At 38.8% G+C, this 20,919-nt stretch overlaps 1 protein-coding gene across 1 annotated transcript; it reads right to left on the bottom strand.

Moving 5' to 3' along the window:
- Positions 1-1,921: 1,921 nt before the first annotated feature.
- On the bottom strand, positions 1,922-19,708 carry hao1 (hydroxyacid oxidase (glycolate oxidase) 1). Its single transcript, XM_073495508.1, has 8 exons — positions 19,533-19,708; positions 14,822-14,973; positions 7,289-7,559; positions 6,959-7,131; positions 6,254-6,345; positions 2,733-2,891; positions 2,351-2,420; positions 1,922-2,209 (listed from the first exon to the last, which is right to left on the bottom strand). The coding sequence occupies exons 1-8, from the start codon at positions 19,667-19,669 to the stop codon at positions 2,142-2,144; spliced, it is 1,122 nt and encodes a 373-aa protein (XP_073351609.1). The 5' UTR covers positions 19,670-19,708; the 3' UTR covers positions 1,922-2,141.
- Between the last annotated feature and the right edge of the window lie 1,211 nt (positions 19,709-20,919).

Raw genomic sequence — 20,919 nt, forward strand, 5'->3', positions numbered from 1 at the left:
ATGAGAAACAGGGCTGTTGTGGAGGGCCCGGCCAATAGGCTAAACTCAATTCTGCTCAATATTAATTTTATTTCTATTAAAAGCAGTAAATTGTAAGGTCTTTGATAAGCTGCGACTGGTAAGAGTAAATGTTATGATTAGAACATGAAAAAGTGAAGCAGACATAGTACAAAATGCAATTATGTCACTATTTAATCAACATCCACAGAAGCAATTGTGAACAAAATGTGCATGTTTTTGCCATTTTTCAAGAACAGCATTAAATTAACTATACAAAGTGTTATTATCTTTTTGTTTGTCTTACTACCTCATTTTCTGTTTTTCAGTTCTTTTTTCTTGTTCAGTGAGAGAAATCTAGTCTGTGCTGGGCTTGAACAAGTGCACTGAAGTCAGGTTGAATGTCTGAAGTGGATATGCGAAGAACAGCTGACAGGTAATCATCAGTGAGAGAAGATCTGTATCTGGATTTGTTAAACTTCATCACTCCAGGTTTCCCGCTATGTCCTCAATCCTTCTCGTTACGGTTTGCCTGGAAAGCGGCACATTCTCAAACACCTTTTTTCTCTGGGCATATTAGCGCAGCAGAGTCCACCAAACACTCTTTAATAGACTCCCCTTCCCCTTACTGTTTTTGGCGATTTTGTGGGATATCACAAAGCTGATCTTGACTGCTGCCATTATTTTCATTATTTTCTACACGCCACAGGGCAAAAATTCCTATTCCAGATGTCTCTCTGATAGTGCTGTAGCTAAATTTAAGGAAATGATTCCATCGGCTTTTAATCAGTGTCATGTCCCAATATAACAGAAGACTCTTATGTTGCCCCTAGTCCGTCCCAGATTGATCACCTTGTTGATAGTGTTGCAGGCTCCCTACGCATGACACTTCGCTCTATTGCGCCTCTTAAGAAAACCTAGAACATGGTAAAACACCAAAACTCGCATTTTAAAGCAGACATCGTGAGAATTTTAAAAGAAATGACGTTCCCCCGAACTGAAAGAATCTTGTTTGGTCTGGCTAAAAAAAAATGTATAAGAAAGCTCTCCATAATGCCAGAGCAGCTTATATTCAGCATTGATAGAGGTAAAATGAGAAGACCTTACATTCTCCGACAATAAAAATGCACAGCCTACACACAGAATTGTATCTGTTCTATCACGTTGTGATTAATTGAATGATCCTGAGTTAATATCATTGTGTTCTATGATCAAGCCCAAGGGTTGATCACTGTATGTAGCTGAGGATAAAAAACGAAGAATTACCTCACACTGAAATGGACTAAAATAAAATTGAAACTGTCCTGTGGTTTTTTTTGTGTGCCTTTTTTCATTTTTACTGTTTTTAAATCTAAGCTGCTGCTATGTGTTTTATTTATTATCAAGTGAGGCTACTTTTTATTTTGTACATTTTCACAAACACAGGGATGACTTAAGTAGGTCTGCATATATAGTTCTGTATTGCTACTCTATTTCTATTTATTGTAGGCTAGTTCTTTTGTTTCATAAATGCCCCAAAACATGGCATCACTCAAATGGAAATGCAAAGTTCAACTACCTTATACTGGAAGCATAAGTAGCCCACTGCAGAGTTGCCACATCATGTGAAAATATAAATGAATGCTCATTTAGGCCTATTAATAATGTCGATAAACTAATTTAGACTTTCTAGGCTGCGTTATCTTCATTATAAGACACAAATATGTTTTGCGGCTCCAGACAGATTTTTTTTGGCGAGAGACAGGGGCAAAAATGGCTCTTGTGATAGTAAAGGTTGCTGACCCCTGCTCTAGAGTCAACCCTTCTTGGTTAACCCTGACCTGGTTGACTGAGAACCTACATTTCCCACAATGCAACTCGAAAGGGCCTTCATTATTTCTGTTTCACATGCTGAGTAATACTAATCATGACCAGTAAACTCATCTTAATGAAGTAAAATCAGTCAAGTACCACTTTAATCAGTGCCACTTTCTTCACTGACTACAAGACATTGGCCAGTATTGCAACTCAACCTTACATTAGATTTGATGATATACTATTTTGACAGGTCTTACTACCAAAAATAGCAAACTCATTTTGAAAAAATGAACGTGTCCAATGATCCATCGATAATTGTCTAGTGATTCCTCCAGCAGGTCCTTCTTTTACATCCTAGAGGTGAACTCCAATCTCCTGACCAGGGACCTGCTCACCTCAGATACAGAACGACAACCTACACACACACACACACACACACACACACACACACACACACGCACACATGCACACACACACACACACACACACACACACACTGAGAGAAAGATTGATAGGTGACAATATGTGTGTTTGTGTGTTTATGTGTGTGCGTTACCTGACAGGGCCATAGCCAGTCGCAGCTCCTGTTTTAGAAGGTCCAGAAGCTCAGTAACCCCCTGTTCTCCCTGGACAGATAACACATTTGTTTAGTTTTGTGTCACATTAGAGTCTTAGTGCTAGAGAGTGTAGGTTTTTTGTGTGTGTTTTATCCATTTTTAATAATAACCATCTTATTTCGAGCTAATGATGTTTTACTACATGCTAAGGACTTGGACAGCCAAAAAACAACTTAAAAGAACAGTTTTGAATTCAGTGAAACTGAATTTCAAAAAAGCATATCAGATGCGTTTAGTGTGATTCCTTTACAGGAAAAATGTACACACACAGCCTCCTCCTAATTAAGGCTAATGAGACTGTAGATGAGTGAAGTGCGTCACCTGACAGGCGAGGCCCCACAGCACTGGTCGGCCAATAAAGACAGCCTTTGCTCCCAGAGCTAAGGCCTTCAGGATGTCGGTCCCTCGCCTTATTCCTCCATCCATGTAGACATCACAGCGACCCTGTACTGCTTTTACTATCTCTTCCAACACATCCAACTACATACACAAACACAAAATCTTACACTTTATATTTACATTGTCACATAAAAAACATTTAAAATTTGTCTGATTATAATCTATGTTTATCTTATCATCCACAAATCCCAAATCCCATCCTGAAATGAGTGAAGTGGCAGCAGAAAACTACTTGAGTTCTTAGGAGCACAGGAATGTTTCTTGTTACTGGCAATCGAGGCATTCAAATGATTTTGTGACCTCTTATGGCCTTATGGCTAGACCTCACAGCACAAACCTTTACCAGTATAACATATTAACAGGAAACTATCGATATGGACTAGAGCTAAGTAAAACTGATTAAATTGTGCATTTGGTGACCAGCGATGACCAGCAATTTTCTGCTATTAAACTCAGACAAAAACAGTTATTGTGTTGGGCCCTAAACAATTAGAGACACATGATCTAATTAAAGCTGCATTGAGCGGGCCCTCATACCTTTGTGCATGTTGGGGTGTACAGCAGTTGCGACTTTCAATGGAAAGTTTCCAACTTGAATATTCCTGTATTTTGCAACCCTGACAAGAGCATAGTGATGGGCGCAAATTCTCTCAGTTCTTTGTAGGCATTTTCAATTATAGCTACAAGTTTCAATAGAAAGCCTATGGTAAGTAAATCTTAATTTATGTGGGGTGTGTCTCTTTATAAAATGTTTTATTTGGGTTAAAATTTGGGGCTGATTGAATATCTTTTTCCTTTCCCCTCTTTCTTTATAGCATTCCTTTTTTGGTGATTGGGTTTCTGTTTCTGTCTCTTAATCATCTTTGCTCTGTGTTGAATCTGAATTTGACTCTACAAAGTGACTCTTTGTGACTTTAGTCCAATTTTAATTACGCCACTCTCTCCTTCTTTCTCTCTCCTTTTCCAGGTTCCCAATAAGCGTGGTTGGCCCTACTGATATGGTCCTGCTTGACTGCTGCTATCATCACCATCATCATCATTATTAGGGGCCCACGCATGAGGGCCCTGGGGCTCTGAGCGACGCAGCCCCTACAAGCGGTTCAGGAGACTGCAGGGGTCACGAGATGCAGGGTCACGCCTCAATAGATTGCTTAAATATGCTTATGTTCTTTGAAAGTGGGCGTGGCTTACGGCAAAAATGAAAATTCACATTCTAATCTTCAAAAATCACATGAACGTACTTAAGAGCTGACATTTTTTCAGCACATCCAGTGAGTTGTGAAAAAACCTTGTTGAATGGTCAGTTCAGAAGTGTGTCACTATTGTTTTCATTTTGCTGTCACTTGCAATATACGGTGGTGCTTGAAAGTTTGTGAACCCTTTAGAATTTTCTATATTTCTGCATAAATATGACCTAAAACAACATCAGATTTTCAAGCAAGAACTAAAAGTAGACAAAGAGAACCCAATTAAAAATATGACAAAAATATTATACTTGGTCATTTATTTATTGAGGAAAATGATCCAATATTACATATCTGTGAGTGGCAAAAGTATGTGAACCTTTGCTTTCAGTATCTGGTATGACCCCCCTTGTACAGCAATAACTGCAACTAAACGTTTCCGGTAACTGTTGATTAATCCTGCACATCAGCTTGGAGGAATTCAAGCCCATTCCTCTGTACAGAAAAGCTTCAACTCTAGGATGTTGGTGGGTTTCCTCACATGAACTGCTTGCTTCAGGTCCTTCCGCAACATTTTGATTGGATTAAGGTCAGGACTTTGACTTGCCATTCCAAAACATTAACTTTCTTCTTCTTTAACCATTCTTTGGTTGAACGACTTGTGTGCTTAGGGTCGTTGTCTTGCTGCATGACCCACATTCTCTTGAGATTCACGGACAGATGTCCTGACATTTTCCTTTACAATTTGCTGGTATAATTCAGAATTCATTGTTCCATCAATGATGGCAAGCCATCCTGGCCCAGATGCAGCAAAACAGGCCCAAACCATGATACTACCACCACCATGTTTCACAGATAGGATAAGGTTCTTATGCTGGAATGCAGTGTTTTCCTTTCTCCAAACATAATGCTTCTCATTTAAACCAAAAAGTTCTATTTTGGTCTCATACATCCACAAAACATTTTTCCAGTAGCCTTCTGGCTTGTCCACGTGATCTTTAGCAAACTGCAGACGGGCAGCAATGTTCTTTTTTGAGAGCAGTGGCTTTCTCCTTGCAACCCTGCCATGCACACCATTGTTGTTCAGTGTTCTCCTGACTGTGGACTCATGAACATTAATATTAGCCAATGTGAGAGAGACCTTTAGGTGCTTAGAAGTTACCCTGGGGTCCTTTGTGACCTCGCCCACGATTATACGTCTTGCTCTTGGAGTGATCTTTGTTGGTCGACCACTCCTGGGGAGGGTAACAATGGTCTTGAATTTCCTCCATTTGTACACAATCTGTCTGACTGTGGATTGGTGGAGTCCAAACTCTTTAGAGATGGTTTTGTAACCTTTTCCAGCCTGATGAGCATCAACAACTCTTTTTCTGAGGTCCTCAGAAATCTCCTTTGTTCGTGCCATGATACACGTTCACAAACATGTGTTGTGAAGATCAGACTTTGATAGATCCCTGTTCTTTAAATAGAACAGGGCGCCCACTGATTGTCTGATTGTCATCCCATTGATTGAAAACACCTGACTCTTATTTCACCTTCAAATTAACTGCCAATCCTAGAGGTTCACATACATTTGCCACTCACAGATATGTAATATTGGATCATTTTCCTCAATACATAAATGGCCATGTATAATATTTTTGTCTCATTTGTTTAATTGGGTTCTCTTTATAAACTTTTAGGATGTGTGTGAAAATCTGATGATGTTTTAGGTCATATTTATGCAGAAATATAGAAAATTCTAAAGGGTTCACAAACTTTCAAGCACCACTGTATGTACAACATTTTTATTTCCTCCAAATATAATCTACTTTCACCAAAGATATTTGACAATATACTGGAAAACCAGGAGAATCAGAATTTTAACAGTAACAGTTGAATTCTTGTGGATTGAAGTAAAGTGAAGTTTTTTGACTCCTGGGTCTGTGTGAGGTATGAGTGGGCATGGGCTGAGAAGCCTGTCTTCACACCTTGGACTTGGGACTGAGTGCTATTGTGTAGTAAAGAAGTGAAAAAGTATTGAGAGAAGCACCATCACATAATCATTTAGCTTTTTTTGGCAGGATCAGTTGACAATAATAAAGGTATAGAATAGAACATTCTATGGTGTTCTACATAAACACCATATATTTTAGTATGGCTAAGTCTACTGTCTACAATATAGAATTGTTGCAGATGGATGATCCCATCTGATACCTGATATTTCATAAAAGAACAACACACACACACACACACACACACACACACACACACACACACCGTTGCAGGAACTCCATCCAGTTGTCGAGCTCCGTGGTTGGATACCATGATGCCATCAACACCATAGTTCACAGCCTGGACAGCATCCTCACCTGACCCCACGCACACACACAAACACACACAAACATACAGTGCTGAACAAGAGCATCTTGAATGAGACAAAGTCAGGCACACAATATCACAGTGTGTTGCTAAAAGATTTCCTCACAGTTTAAAAACAAGTTGTTGATTAATTGGGATATTGTTTCTAATATTTTCAGCCAATTTAAGTGTTAATTACTTTATGCTGGTAGTTCTAAATGGGACCTATTACTTTGATGACCATTTTGCCCCCTTTCATTCCAACTTACTTGGGCTCTAAATTGGGACATTGTGAGTAGAGAGTAAGGCCCCATATTCAAATATGTGTGAATAAGTGGCCATTAAGCCTTTCTTAAAATATGACAACACTGGGCACTGACTGTAAAGAATAACAGCTCTGGTTTGGTCTGTAACTAAATGTAAATTCAATTGGAAAAATTGAAGATTTTACTTTTGTGGAATCATATGAAACAGCATTAACATAACTAGTGTCTATCCCAACACTATCATGACACATGAAATTGAGGTGAGCAAAAGGTCTGTGTGTGTGTGTGGTGTGTGTGTGTGTGTGTGTGTGTGTGTGTGTGTGTGTGTGTGCGTGTGCGTGTGTGTGCTCATGTGTACCATTCAGTACTCCTTTCACAATTACAGGTAGACATGTGTGTTTTTTCAACCAGGTGATGTCGTCCCAACATAGAGTGGGGTCAATTGCTTTTGCAACATAAACAGCCAAACCACTGTCATTGCCATAACTTCCCTCAGAGAAAGCCAGGGAGGCTGTGGAGAAGTTAGACATGCTGGACACACACACACACACACACACACACACACACACACACACACACACACACACACACACAGTGAAGAGTTAGGATGGGAGGTCACCATGCATTCTATAATCTCCATTGTGGAATTTGGGAAGTGATGCTCTTGCTCATGTGTTATGGTTCCTACCTTAGATGTTGGGGCAGTTTGAAGCAGTTGCGCATGTCGTCCCGTCTCTTCCCCAGGTATGGTGTATCCACAGTAACAAAGATAGCCTTATAGCCCACCTCCTCTGCCCGGCGGACCAATGATAGTGTGAGCTCTCTGTCTTTATAGATGTAAAGCTGCAGCCACAGGACACCCCCAGCGCCCACTGAGGCAGTCATTGCTGACATCACCTCCTCTATAGTGGAGGTGGCCCAGGAGCTCAGCATCATCCCTGTTCCCACTGCCTGGCATGCTGGATTGACATACAATATTAGTGGTGTTAAGGGTGTTTTCCAGAGAAGTTTGAAAGAGGGCTCATGATGAATTATGAACAGATTTTACCTCCTCCAGTGATTTATAAAACTCTGAAAACCTACTTTGCACCATATTTATGAAAGAAGACAACATTTTATTGATGTAAACATGTCAAATATTACAATAACCAATAAACACTACTTCTTTGTTGCCTTTGGGTAAAGCAAACAGGTCAGACCCTGGGCTGCTGCAGCGAGGACAAGACCTCTGTGCATGGGTCGCACACTCTACCAGCTGAGCTAATGGGGTGCCCAAGGTTGTTCAATTTTGTGAGTTGTTGAGTTAGAAGTAAAATTGTTGAGAGCTGCTTCTTGTCTCTTCATAATTTGCTAAGAAGTTTAATAATGACAAATGCATGTTTAGTTGGTTCATAAATCAAACCATTTTTAGCTTGTACACTGGCTGGCAAAACTGGAAACCAAACCAACCCTAAAATCAATAGTCAAACATGGGTAAACATTTGAATATTTAAGGGTGAGGATCTTTTAACACCGACACCTTCAACAATCCTTAAAGAACTCTTTTTTTCTTTAGAAGAAAATGATTCTCAATGGAACCTAGTCTTCAAAAAACAGTTCTTCAAAAGCAAATGGTTCTGAGAAGAACTTCAGTCCTTTAGGTAAAAAACCCTTTGGAACTAGTTTATAAGAATATACTGTATACACAAAACACATACATCACTGTGACAAATGGACACAATGTTATATACACAAAGAAAGAACCTAATGTAGAACATTTGCAGAATTTACTAGAAGGCGCATATATTTAAGAACTCAACTCATATAAAGCATTTGATAAACTTTATAAAGTTACCCCTTTAATGACACTCGACACAGGCCTATATCTGTGTAGCAATTGATACAGGAGAAGTGAGAGAAGATCAGAAACTTCAGTGAATCAAGCTAAACTTAATCTAATATCAAATTTCAGAAAGCTCGAGCTAGGGACTTTGTGGTGGAAGTGGACTATTTAAATCCTAGCTTTTGTCTCTTGTTTTTTGTAGAAATAAACTATACAGCCTAGAGTGGCAGTGGAGGCTGTTACTATAGGACTAGTCAGGCTTATTCAACTTTTCAACTGTCAGCATTATTATGTGCAGATACTCCTACTGTTTGTTAATTTGTTGTTTGTAGTTAGTTTATGATTCCTCTGAATTACTAAGTGAACTTTGGCATGATGAACAGTTTTTTTTCCTACCCCTCTGTCACCATTGCTGAAGATCACATGAATTCACTTGCTGAAGACAGGCCGATGTGCCTTACTTTTGGCCCACTCAGTCTCCTCCTAGATCCACACTGTTCACATATATTTTATATAATTTCCTTGGATCAGATATTCTGTCGTTGAAATTTGTAAACTGTGATTTTGTTGTTCTGTTCTGTACATGCGCATATCTGTCCATCCTAGCAAAGGGATCCCACCTCTGTGGCTCTTCCTGACGTTTCCTCCATCTCTTTTTTTTATCCTTACTTGAATCGAGGGTCTAAGGACAGATGGTGTCACTCGCTGTACAGACTGTAAAGCCCAATGAGGCAATGTGATGTGATTTGGGCAATACAACTAGAATTGATTTGATTTTGATTTGTTTTTTCCTACATTCATGAAGTTTGGTTCAGTAATTAATTTATTATAGGTCTTCTGAAAATGTGAGCAAATCTGCTGGATCAAAATATACATACAGTAATTTTAATATTTGGTTAAATGTCTCTTGGCCATTTTCACCTCAACTAGGTGCTTTTGATAGCCATCCACAAGCTCCTGGTAGTCCGGGGTGAATTTTGAACCACTCCTCTTGACAGAAGTCAACTTCAGCTAAACAATGGTGAAGTTCAACTAAATTTGTTGGCTTCCTGGCACAGACTTGTATCTTCAGCATGGTCAACATCTTCTTGATGGGGTTCAAGTGAGGACTTTGGGAAGGCCATTCTAAAACCTCAATTCTAGTCTGATTGATCCGTTCATTTACCACTTCTGATGTGTGTTTGGATCATTGTCCCGTTCCAACACCCAACTGCACCCAAGACCCAATCTACTGCTGATGATTTTAGGTTTTCCTGAAGATGTGGAGATCCTCCTTCTTCATTATTCCATTTACTTTCTTTAGAGCAGCAGATCCACTGACAGCAAAACAGCCCCACAGCATAATACTACCAGCACCATGCTTTACAGTAGGTCTGGTGTTCTTGGGGTTAAAGGCCTCACCTTCTCTCCTCCAGACATATTGCTGCTCATTGTGACCAAACAACTCTGTTTTTGTTTCATCTGACCACAGAGTTTTCCTCCAGAAGGTTTTTTATTTGTCCATGTGATCAGCAGCAAACTTCAGTTTAAGGTGCTGTGTCGCGACAAAACACACTTGACTGTGGACACTGACACCCCTCTTCCAGCAGCTTCTATTTCATTCTATTTCAAGTGTATTTTCTGGCCTTTTCAGGCCAGGTGGTAGTTTGTGTTTTCTTTCTGATCGTGGCAGTGACACAACTGTGCCATGCACTTTATACTTACAAACAATTGTTTGCACAGTTGATGCAGGGACCTGTAACCTGTAATGGCTCCAAGTGACTTTAGTGACTTGTTAATCAATAATGCACTTCCCCATTGTAGTGTTTGTGGCTGGGTCTAATGGGTGTAAATTTGACTCCCTATAATCACCTAAATTGATTGTTCAAGTTGCTATACATATATTTTTGACGTGGAATATTTGGTCACATTTTCAGAAGATCCAATAAAAATTCATATTTGAACCAAACTTCATGAATGTTTTTGTGACAAAGTAGTTTGTGTTCCATCACAGAAAAATGAGAGCTGTAGAAATCATTGGAACTCAAGACTGCCATGATTTACTTTACCAGTGAATGTAAACATTTGACTGCGACTGTATCTACTGTGATGCTAATTCCACTGGTCCTATGCTCACTTTTTGACCTGTTCCCCATAACCTATGCAGCCTCTCCTGTTTTCTTGGGTTATCCTTAGAGTCTCTCCTCATTATCGATCATCTTCCAAGATTTTTAAATATGTGTTTGACTTCATAAAAATTGTTTGAATGTTTTCTCAATTTACACACAAACATGCATGAAGGCTCTCAGTCATCCTGGTCATGGTAGTTCTAAGTGCTATATCATAGGCAACTGGACTTGTTTTAGTTTCTTGAAGATGTTTCGCCTCTCATCCAGGAGGCTTCTTCACATATGGTTCATCATAGAACCCTAAAAAGACAAGAGGGTTAGGACTCATGCAAACTAAACCAATATCAAAGATCTAGTGATGACGAAGACTGACTGACTCACGTCACCTGTGAAATAACAGCATCCATATGATTATAAACAGTCAGCAGGTACATGTTTAGATTAACAGGAGGACACCGGGAAACACGTTGAAAAACCACACAGACGTCATCATCATGACGTGTACCGTCACCCCTCTTTTGGATCCCCAGCGCCAGCTTGCTGTATGAATGACACACTGGTGCAGCTTTACACCAGAGCTGCTTGGTTCTGTGTGAACCAACAAAGGTGGAGAATCGGCGAACCGCTGCTGTGGAGATAATGCGGAGTCTCTGTGTGAAAAGGGCTACTGTCTCCCAAAACAACAACATGGCCGATGCAGTGACACACATACTGGACCTTTGTTGTACGGTTGCAGTTTGGTTAGGTTTTGAATAGAAACTACTTGGTTTAGTTTAGGAACACATCATGGTTTATGATATGGTAACTGATAAACTGATATAGTTTATGGTTATTTCTGTAACTTCTGTTACAAACATACCTACATTATCTAACTAACTTAATAACTTTACTTTATGTCCGTCAAGTTACTTCACTAAGTAAGTTACAATAACTCACTGTTGACTTTTGATTTCACACTGGACAGTGGTCTCTGAATCAAAGTCCTTCCATAGGGAAGATGTATTTATTTGTTATTATTATCTGGCAAACACAAGCTTATGATACTTACACATTTTGTTCAGCAAGATAATCTTCACATATGAAAAACAATTTTCAAAGATTTTCAAAGCTTAAATTGAAATCACTAGTTGATGTATACTTCATGAGAGTTGATGCAGACAATGTTGATGAAGGTTCTCAGTCATCCAGGTCATGGTAAATCTAAGTGCTGTATCATAGGCAACTGGACTCGTTTCGGTTTCTTGAATACGTTTCACCTCTTATCCAAGAGGCTTCTTCACATCTAACTAACAGACAATGCCTTGTGCATGTATGGGCGGAAACACATGCTATCTTTCTGTTTAAGATTCTGGTCATCTTTTACAGAGGAGCAACAGAAAGCATCCTGACTGAAAACATCACAAACTGACATGGTTCATCAGGGCCCTGGACAGGAAGGCTCTACAGCGGGTTAAAACCACCAGAACATCACTGGTACCATCTACAGAGCATCAGTGGCATCAGTGAAGTGAGACGTCTGCACAGAGCCCAAATATTAAAACAGCCACAGTCTGTTCACCCTGCTGCTAACTGGCAACAGATACAGGAGTATCTGCTGCTGTACCACCAGACTACAGAGCAGCTTCACTCCTCAGGCTGTGAGACTCCTGAACTCATCCTCAACACTCCACTTTTATAAAATACATTGATTTTTTTTCTGTGATGACGATTCTGTGAATGTAGCACAAAAGACTCAAACCTGGTTTCGCTTTTTAAACCCTTGTGATTTAAAAAATGACAATAAATGTACCTTGTCACCTTGTAGCTGGTTGGCCAATCCATGATATACCCCCTAAAATAAACTAGACTACATAGCTGGGGCTGACTAGTGCCACTGCAACAACTGGGGCCACAGGCAGGGCCCTTATAGACAAAATCCTTATAAGAAGGCTATGTTAAGAGCCCCCTGAGTGGGTTCCACATGAATACCTTGAAATATAAAAGAGTTCTTGATAGAACCCCTGGGTGGGTTCTGGATTGAAATATGGCACCACAGAATGGTTGTCTGTAGAACCTCATATAGGAAGTCTGGGTGGAAACTTTCACAGATGATTCTAGGTATAAGCTCTCATGTTGGGTTCTCAATAGAACCCTTTTAGGTGGAACCCTTCTAAAAAGTTCTACCAGAAGCCTTGACAAGCTGAAGAGTCCTATATGGTCTAGTTAGCACTTTTATTTTTAAGACAGTATTCTATTCCTTCAAGTTCCATTCCATATGTAAGGGATAATGTATAGTTCGGAGGTTGTTATGGAGAAATAAACCCCGACAGGTTGTATGGAACAGGTCAGGTCTGGCTCCAGCCAGATGCCCCATCTATAGTTCCATACAACCTGTCGGGGTTTATTTCTCCATAACAACCTCCGAACTATACATTATCCCTTACATATTCTCAAGCTCAGTGTGTAATGATTCTCTGAAAATGTAATTGAACCATGAAGAGAACATGTCTGGAGCTGTTCCAATTCAGGCTCATTTAGGGGATAAAAGCTTTATTAAGAATTTAATGGAAACGGGTAATAAATGGATTAATTTATCTCTCGGCTAAATGTTATTAATAAAATTGGTCTGTTTGAAGAGATTAAGGTTCTGAACTGGTCCCATGACCTTGATTTTACCCAAAACAAACTGGATGCGAGTTATAAGGGATGGGCTCATCGAGGCCTCTCCTCATATTGTACCTTTTTCAATCAGGGGACACTGAGTGACTTTCAGGCACTGAAAAGACTACATGGATTAAATAATAGTGACTTTTTATGATTTCTTCAGGTACGTCACCATATAAACAGCCTTATGTTACAGGGTCAAAGGGCATTTGAAAATATCTTATTGAAGGTTCTTATTAGTGCCTATAAAACAGATTAAGGGCTTAAAGTAATTTCCAGACCACACAGAGCTCTTCAAGAGCTGCTCAGAAATCTCATCATTCAGGCAGCTCCAGCTGCTGGAGGAGGTGTGGCTCCCAGGAAGCCGACCACTACCACTTGTTTTGGGCCTGTCCAAAAGTAAAATGCCTTTTGGTGTAAGATCTATTCAGAATTAGTCACTATATTTGGGACAAAAATTCAATTTAAGTGGGATGAACTTCAACGTCTACAAATATTAAAACAAAACACTTATTTGGAAGCCTAAGTATTGCTGCTAGAAAAGCAATTACAAGGAAATGGCTCCAGCCAGATGCCCCATCTATAGAGAACTGGTAGGATATTATTTATGAAATCTTCGTAATGGAAAGAATGACCTTTTCAATGAGGCTCCAGGAACACAAATTTGAGGAAATTTGGAAAACGTGGAAAATATACAGTATATTTCCCGAAATAGCCCTTCTTTTGTATAAAAAAAATGTTTATTCATCTCTTTATAGCTTGTCTATATTTTCTTCATTTTCTCAAACTCAACACACCCCATGTTCCATCTGTTTTGTGTTAAAAAACTGAAAAAATGGTTCACTCTATGAAAGGACATATCTAAAGATGAATATGGAATTGTTGTGAAGATGTGAAACCAAATAAAGGAAAGAAAGTAAAAAAAAAGAAAAGAAAATGTAATTAAACCTAATAATGTGAAAACTTGACTAACAATGTAATAAAATGCCCTTACTGATATTGCAATAACATTTGTATCGATACTGTCATAACTTTCAGGAGCCACTGATGTATCATTTTGATAGATAATGTAGTGATGTAAAATAGTATCCTACTTTCTCGGAAATGTAAAGTGTGCAATTATATAAATATTGTAATCCTATTATTGTCATGTCATGTTAGCCCACTGAAAACACTAACCCTAACCAATTTAATGTTTTAAAATGTAAACATTAGTCTTCATAAAGAATTTGCAATGCACGGCAAGTGGTACGTTGTTATTAGCTACAGAGGCATTAAAGTAAAATCCCTATCAGCAGGAAATGAACCTGCCATATCAATGCTGATTGGACATTGTGCAAGAATCATCCTTTAGACCAGAGTGAAACTTAGATTAGTCACCATCAGAAGAAAAGCTGCAGAATATGTTATTAAAACATCAGTTATTATTACATTATTGGTGAAGTTATAACATTATTGGGTTTTATTACAATTTTGATTAAGTTAAGTGCGGGCGTTCTTTCATTTTCAGGACATTATTACATTATTGGGTGTAACAGATACTCTCAAGTTGAAAATGTGATCAATTCTAAATTATTCTATATTCCCAAATTGCATTCTGTATCAGTTCACACACTGTGCGCTTGTGTATGCATGTGTGTGTGTTTACCCCTTGCTGTAGCTGTCTCTCCTTCAGGATGAGCCATCCTTTGCATTGCTGTAGCTGCAACACAGAGAGGCATGCTGAGCTTCTGGCCCAGCACAGAGACGGACAAATCCACTGTGGACACATTCCTCAACACCCATGGGATGAGATACCACCTGTGTGCACACACACACGCACATACATACATACATACATACATAGATACATACATACACACACACACACAAATGGAAAAACATTACAAAGTTTCAGATTCATTTCTGTGACATGCTGTACATTGTAAGGTAACACAATCTTTGCAATGAAGGCTCTATTTGCTGTAATGCAATATTTGCGATTCATGCTGTAATCCTTCTTGTTGTACCAGTCTTTTATTTATTTAATTTATTCATGTTGTCTATGAGGTTTGTGTATCTGTTGAGTGTTTTACATTTGTAGTGACGATATGGAAACACTGAGTCTGGGGCTGAAGTGTCAGTGGCAGTAAAGAAGTAATATCAGTAGTGTGTCCCCTCAGTACTATGCAAGGGATAACATGAAGACACTGCCTGACTATCGGTCAGATTGCCCATTAATACACTTCATAGAGAATACCAAGTGAGTTCAATTATATAGCTTGGATAGTTTGGATTATAATAATTTAGCGCTAACTCTTGTGACAAGACATTATCATGTGGATCAATGTTATAATCCAAAAATGTTTGTTGAACTGGTAACACCACATTCCACAGATACAAACAAGATAGATAAGGTTCATAAAATGTTTTTATCCCACTGTGTCCTCACGGGAGGCACAATGGCTGAGATACAGTGGGACTATAGACTATACACATATGATTGATTGTACAATACTAAGCTTTCTTGAAATATCAATTTCAATTAAGTTTGTAATGGTTGAGAGCCCAGTAGATAGATAGATAGATAGATAGATAGATAGATAGATAGATAGATAGATAGATAGATAGATAGATAGATAGATAGATAGATAGATAGATAATAAATATATTGAGGTAAATAAAATTAAATGTTGAGGTAAGTGGAACATAAGGTGCAAGAGAAAAAGGTGCAGGTTTATGTACAGGCAGTGGAGCTGTATGCATCTTTAACATTTGCATACAGCAGATCTATTGTCTTATTTTCCCATGTAGTGCATTTAACAAACTGGCAAAACGTTGGGAGTGTGGATGAGAGAATTACGTGGTTGAAGTCACCTGTGATGATGATGATGAAGGCTCCGGGGTATTTCGTCTATTTTTTTTATTATTACTACACATAAACAAACATATATACATTCATTCAATAAACAGACAATAAACAAACAAACAAAACAAATATATATATATATATATATATATATATATATATATATATATATATATATATATACATATATATATATATATATATACATATATATACATATATATACATAGATAGGGGTATTAGCAAATCATATAATTGTTTGTAATAATTTATAATATTCTAAGGTTCTTATAGCTTTTCTGTCTTTCATGTTTTTAAGTAGCTGCGTGTAATATCTGGTTTCTATTTTAAATTCATAAAAATTTGGTTTATTGGATGACCATTTGCATTTATGGATGTAATATTTTCCTTGTAAAATAAAAAGATTCAACAAAAACAATTCCTTTCCCTTAAGTTTTTTTTCATCATAAGTGAGAATTATATCTTTTTAGTTTAAGCTTGATGCCTGTCAAAGATTCAAACATGTTTTCCAGTTCCATCCAAAACAAATAAGTATAACGACATTCAAAAAAAAAAAGACAAATATTTTCCTCCTCCTGTTCACAAAAAGTACAGTTGACTTTAACATCTTTAAATCTGGAGATGGCCTGATTGACAGGATAAATTGAATGTATGATCTTAAAAGAAACTTCCTTTATCTTGTTTGTGACACAGTACCTGCTGCTTGAAGTCCACACTGAGTTCCAGTTTATGCCTATAAGTTTTGAGTTCCAGAGTAGTATAGCTGATGGGGTTATAATTTCTTGGCAAAGTTTCCTTATATGTCTATTGGTGCATTTTTTGTCTGTTAAATTTATACCATCTAACATTAAATTTGCCTCAAAGTGTACATTTAGCTGTGGTCTACTATCTCCTCACAATAACATCAACAGTTCCGCAGGTATCGCGTCAAATATTATGGCAAATTCTTTAGGTGTAACAGGAATTGCATACTTTTTAAAAAACTCAGTGTAGTTGTACAAATGTCCATTTTCATTCAATAACTGTGTCACAAAGGGGTATTTCGTCTGAAGTCCCGCGGTCACAGCGTGGATGACGTCACACGCTGCTTCTGCGTTCCCAGATGGCGGAATGTAAACAGTGATGGCGATGAGCTCGATGTCCGGGCTGCAGACGCGCTCTGTCACAGAGATGTGCACGAGCACGGCGAGCCCTCCTCCTTTCTTCTTGCCGCTCGCGGTGGTGTCTCTGTCCGCTCGGACCGCGTAGAAGCCGTGATGGTGGCGTTGGAGTCCAGTATCTGCTCGTGTAGCCACGTTTCCGTGAAACACATAATACTGGACCGGGCGCGCACTTCCAGTTCGTCCATCTTATTTGCCAGGGACCTAACGTTTCCCGTAATGACTGCAGGGATGCAGGGTTTAAACTCCCTACTCTTTCTCCTCCGTTTAAGCCCTGCTCTGCAGCCTCGCCGTCTCCTCTTTAGCTCCTCCGGTATTGTGGGTCTCTCCCCGGCTAAGAGGGTTGCGGGCCTCAGGGCAATCAGCTGGTCGCGATTGTAAACAATGCCGGCTGTAACGCAGGCATGGCTTCCAGTCACCAGGAGACCAAAGTACAAAAAAAGTCACCAGGAGATGTCCAGACCGGTGAAAAGGCATTTTGTGTGTGGACAGTGTGTTAATCCACAGCGCAGTGTACACTTAATAAATAAAAACAAGCTAAAAACTCAACAAAAACTACAAACTAACGGGAGCTGCTACGATTGGCTGCCGCTGGCACAGCGCCATCTTGTGGAGAACAATAAACAATGGGTGTTTATGGAATTATCTTTTTAAATTAGGCTATCTTTAAACTTTTCTGTTTCGTTCATCAGCTTCTGAGCAGTGAATGTTAGGCCTACTTACGGCTGCTATGGCAAAAGAGTCTTTTGGCTCCTGACAAAGCGCTTCATACACCTTGGTAGCATTACAGCTATGCATGCCAAAAAACCCTTTTCTTACAATATACTGAACGGATTTCCATGAACGTGGATGGAGGATGGGTCTCTGCCCAGAATAGACCCCATTAACTTTTGTTGTTGATGCAGGTAAAGGGACGGATCCTGGGCGTTTTTCTCACTGTCTTCAACATGGTGACAGAGGGCGTTACTCTCTGTTTTTGTTCATTTTTCAGGGAATAAGGCCTGGATCTTGATGAAAAAAATTCAGGTGTATTTAGGTGGCTGGTATCTATGTCTGAGTACAATTCAATGTGGATCCTAGATCTGGTGATCTTAAATTATGCCTAAGCAGTTATAGGTGGTTTCAGAAGTACAATGATAAAGGGCCATTGAGTTTGACATATAAAATTAGGCTTGACTGAATTAAGAGGACTGTTGGGCCTTGCTGAAGGAATGGAATACACTCCCCTGAGTACGATTCTAGTTAAAATAAGCAAATTTATTCTGCATAAAGCCAGACACATATCGTTATATGGACACAAGAATAATAATAGGATGAGTGTGATAACTGCTTACAGCAATAAAAAACGAAGTAAAAAAGAGAATGGTGGGTGATTAATAACATTTAAAAAACAGAATACAAATCACTTAAGTGACAAAACCTCAGACAAACCTGCACTTTTGTACATGTAAAAACTGAATGAAAAGAAATTAGAAGTCCTTTTTTGGAATACAGCTATTATTCCGAATTATGTCTATTTTCAGTAACATTCATTAGGAGTGTGTATAAGACTGACATGACACCGCCCTGACACATGACATGAACATGAATGTATGAATGTCTATGACTGTTGGTGTCATTCAGTCAATTTGAATGACTTTGAATGAAAAGTTGACATTGTTCGAGATGTCTTTTGTTTTTTGACAACCTGACATTAACCAAGACAACATAACCTGTGATAAACATGTCATAGAAGGCATAATTATCAAAAAAAACAAATTTGCTTTATGCATTAACATGACTAATAAACTCATGTGTGGTTGGTTTTGACACTAGCTGTCATGAGACCACTGTTAAAAGCAATAATTTGTACTTATCATTAATATTATTACACTGCCAAATGCTGTAACGCAGTCATAAATCATTTTCTTGACCTCAACTAATTTGGACGTGTCATTAAGTGTCACAATTAGCTGAATCAGCCCAGGGTGCCAGGAGCCAAACCTGGCAAGAAACCACCTTGTCACTGTTATTCCCTGTTGTCAAACTAGCCTCATGACAAGTTATGATGTCTTGGTTAATGTCAAGTTGTCCAAACAATGTCAACTTTTAGACATAATAGACCAAATGACACTTAATGACAACAGTCAAACATTCATAATGACAGATGTCATGTCATTGTTATGATGTTATGTCAGTCTTATACACACCCCTTCAATCAAAGTGTTGCCCTCTTTTCTATGTCATACTCTTGTGTGGCCTCTTATGAGTCAGGCTGGCTATGACTGCTGATCAGTGCTCAATGTCTGTGTGTGTGTGTGTGTGTGTGTGTGTGTGTGTGTGTGTTGTACCTGTTAAAAGCAGCAACATTGTCAGCCAGTGTGTTTTGCTCATCAGCTCCTGAGCGGTAGTAGTCATACACAGCTTTAGGAAGAACTTTTCTGGCTTCCTCCTCAAAGTCCGACACACACACACGCTGCCTCGACATCGCTGGCCACTCAAACACCCAGACACTGAGGTGACTCTCTGTCTGGTATCTAACACACAGTGCAGCAGTGATAAGCAGAGCTGCAGTAATCATTAACCTGCTGGAGGCTTCACCAGCCCTAAACCTCTTCATCTTAAGCATGACTTAAACTCTGCTCAGTTTTACACAAGATAAAAGACATCATGTCTTTATGAAGACCTGAACAAACCCAGAGGATTGTGAACATTGTGGATTTTGACTGACTGATTAAAATCTTTATTTCGAACATGTACATTTTTGTGTGCGTTTTTTCTTTTTTAAGATCATAAGCAAACAAACCAACAAAAGAAAAGTGCATAAGAAAACAGTCAGTTCTAATTACATAAAGAAGTGTGAACTTATTTAATCCCACCCCCTCTCCATGACATGAGTCTGGACCACCTGGACCTTTATATCCTGTGTGTGTTTAGACTGTTACTAGGTTGTGAAATAGCGTTGGCTGGTCTGTGAACTTTGAATCCTCTTGTTAATTGCTCATGCGTTCAGTCAACAGTCAACAGTCCACATGTAGTGTTCCATCTTAGTTATTCTTTTACTGTAGGCGTTTCTGAGCACAAATAACTACATGTTAACCCGAATAAATGGTTTTAAACTCCATCTGTTAACTTCATGTTACATTCTGATTATGTATACTATAATGATTCCAAATAACTGCCAAAAGATGTGTAGCTAGGCCTTGTGGGGTACCCCTAAATTCCACAAAGTTTGCATGTAGCAATCTTGCATGTTCTCCATCTGGAAGCCCAGTCAGGGTTTATATCTAGGATTGTAAAACCAGCCCTAGTAAAAACTTGCAGTTAGCCATTATGGTTCTTCAGTCCAAACTCCTGTCAAACATCTTTGCCCAAAGACAAAATTGACTGATTGGTGTGTATTATTTTCCTTTAAGATATTGAAAAAATGATTTTGTAAAATGGTTCCCCAATATATATATATTGTTTGTCTTTTATGAATATAAACCAAATATAATTTGAAAAACATACATAATTTTATTTTCATGGCATCCATGCAGCATTGTTTAACCATTTGTTCATTGAAACGACAATGAACGGGCAAATAAGGGGGCTGCAGTTTGGTCATTTTTGCTAACAACAGGGATGGCATCCCCCCTCAAAAACCCCTACAGGCCACGTCTCTTTCAAGACTGATTTGGTCATGGATGTCAGGATTTGGTACAGTTATACAACACTTGGAGCAGAGGTGTTTAGCAG

The sequence above is a fragment of the Pagrus major genome, chromosome 24, assembly GCF_040436345.1.
Source record: "Pagrus major chromosome 24, Pma_NU_1.0".
NCBI classification, from domain to species: Eukaryota; Metazoa; Chordata; class Actinopteri; order Spariformes; family Sparidae; genus Pagrus; species Pagrus major.

Bases quoted from the DNA above. Each gene is read 5' to 3' on its own strand.
- hao1 (XM_073495508.1), bottom strand. From the start codon at position 19,669: ATGTCGAGGCAGCGTGTGTGTGTGTCGGACTTTGAGGAGGAAGCCAGA. The intron at 2,421-2,732 runs GTGACGCACTTC...TTATCTGTCCAG, and splicing joins TGTGGGGCCTCGCCTGTCAG to GGAGAACAGGGGGTTACTGA. The intron at 2,210-2,350 runs GTAACGCACACA...GTGTGTGTGTAG, and splicing joins ACTGGCTATGGCCCTGTCAG to GTTGTCGTTCTGTATCTGAG.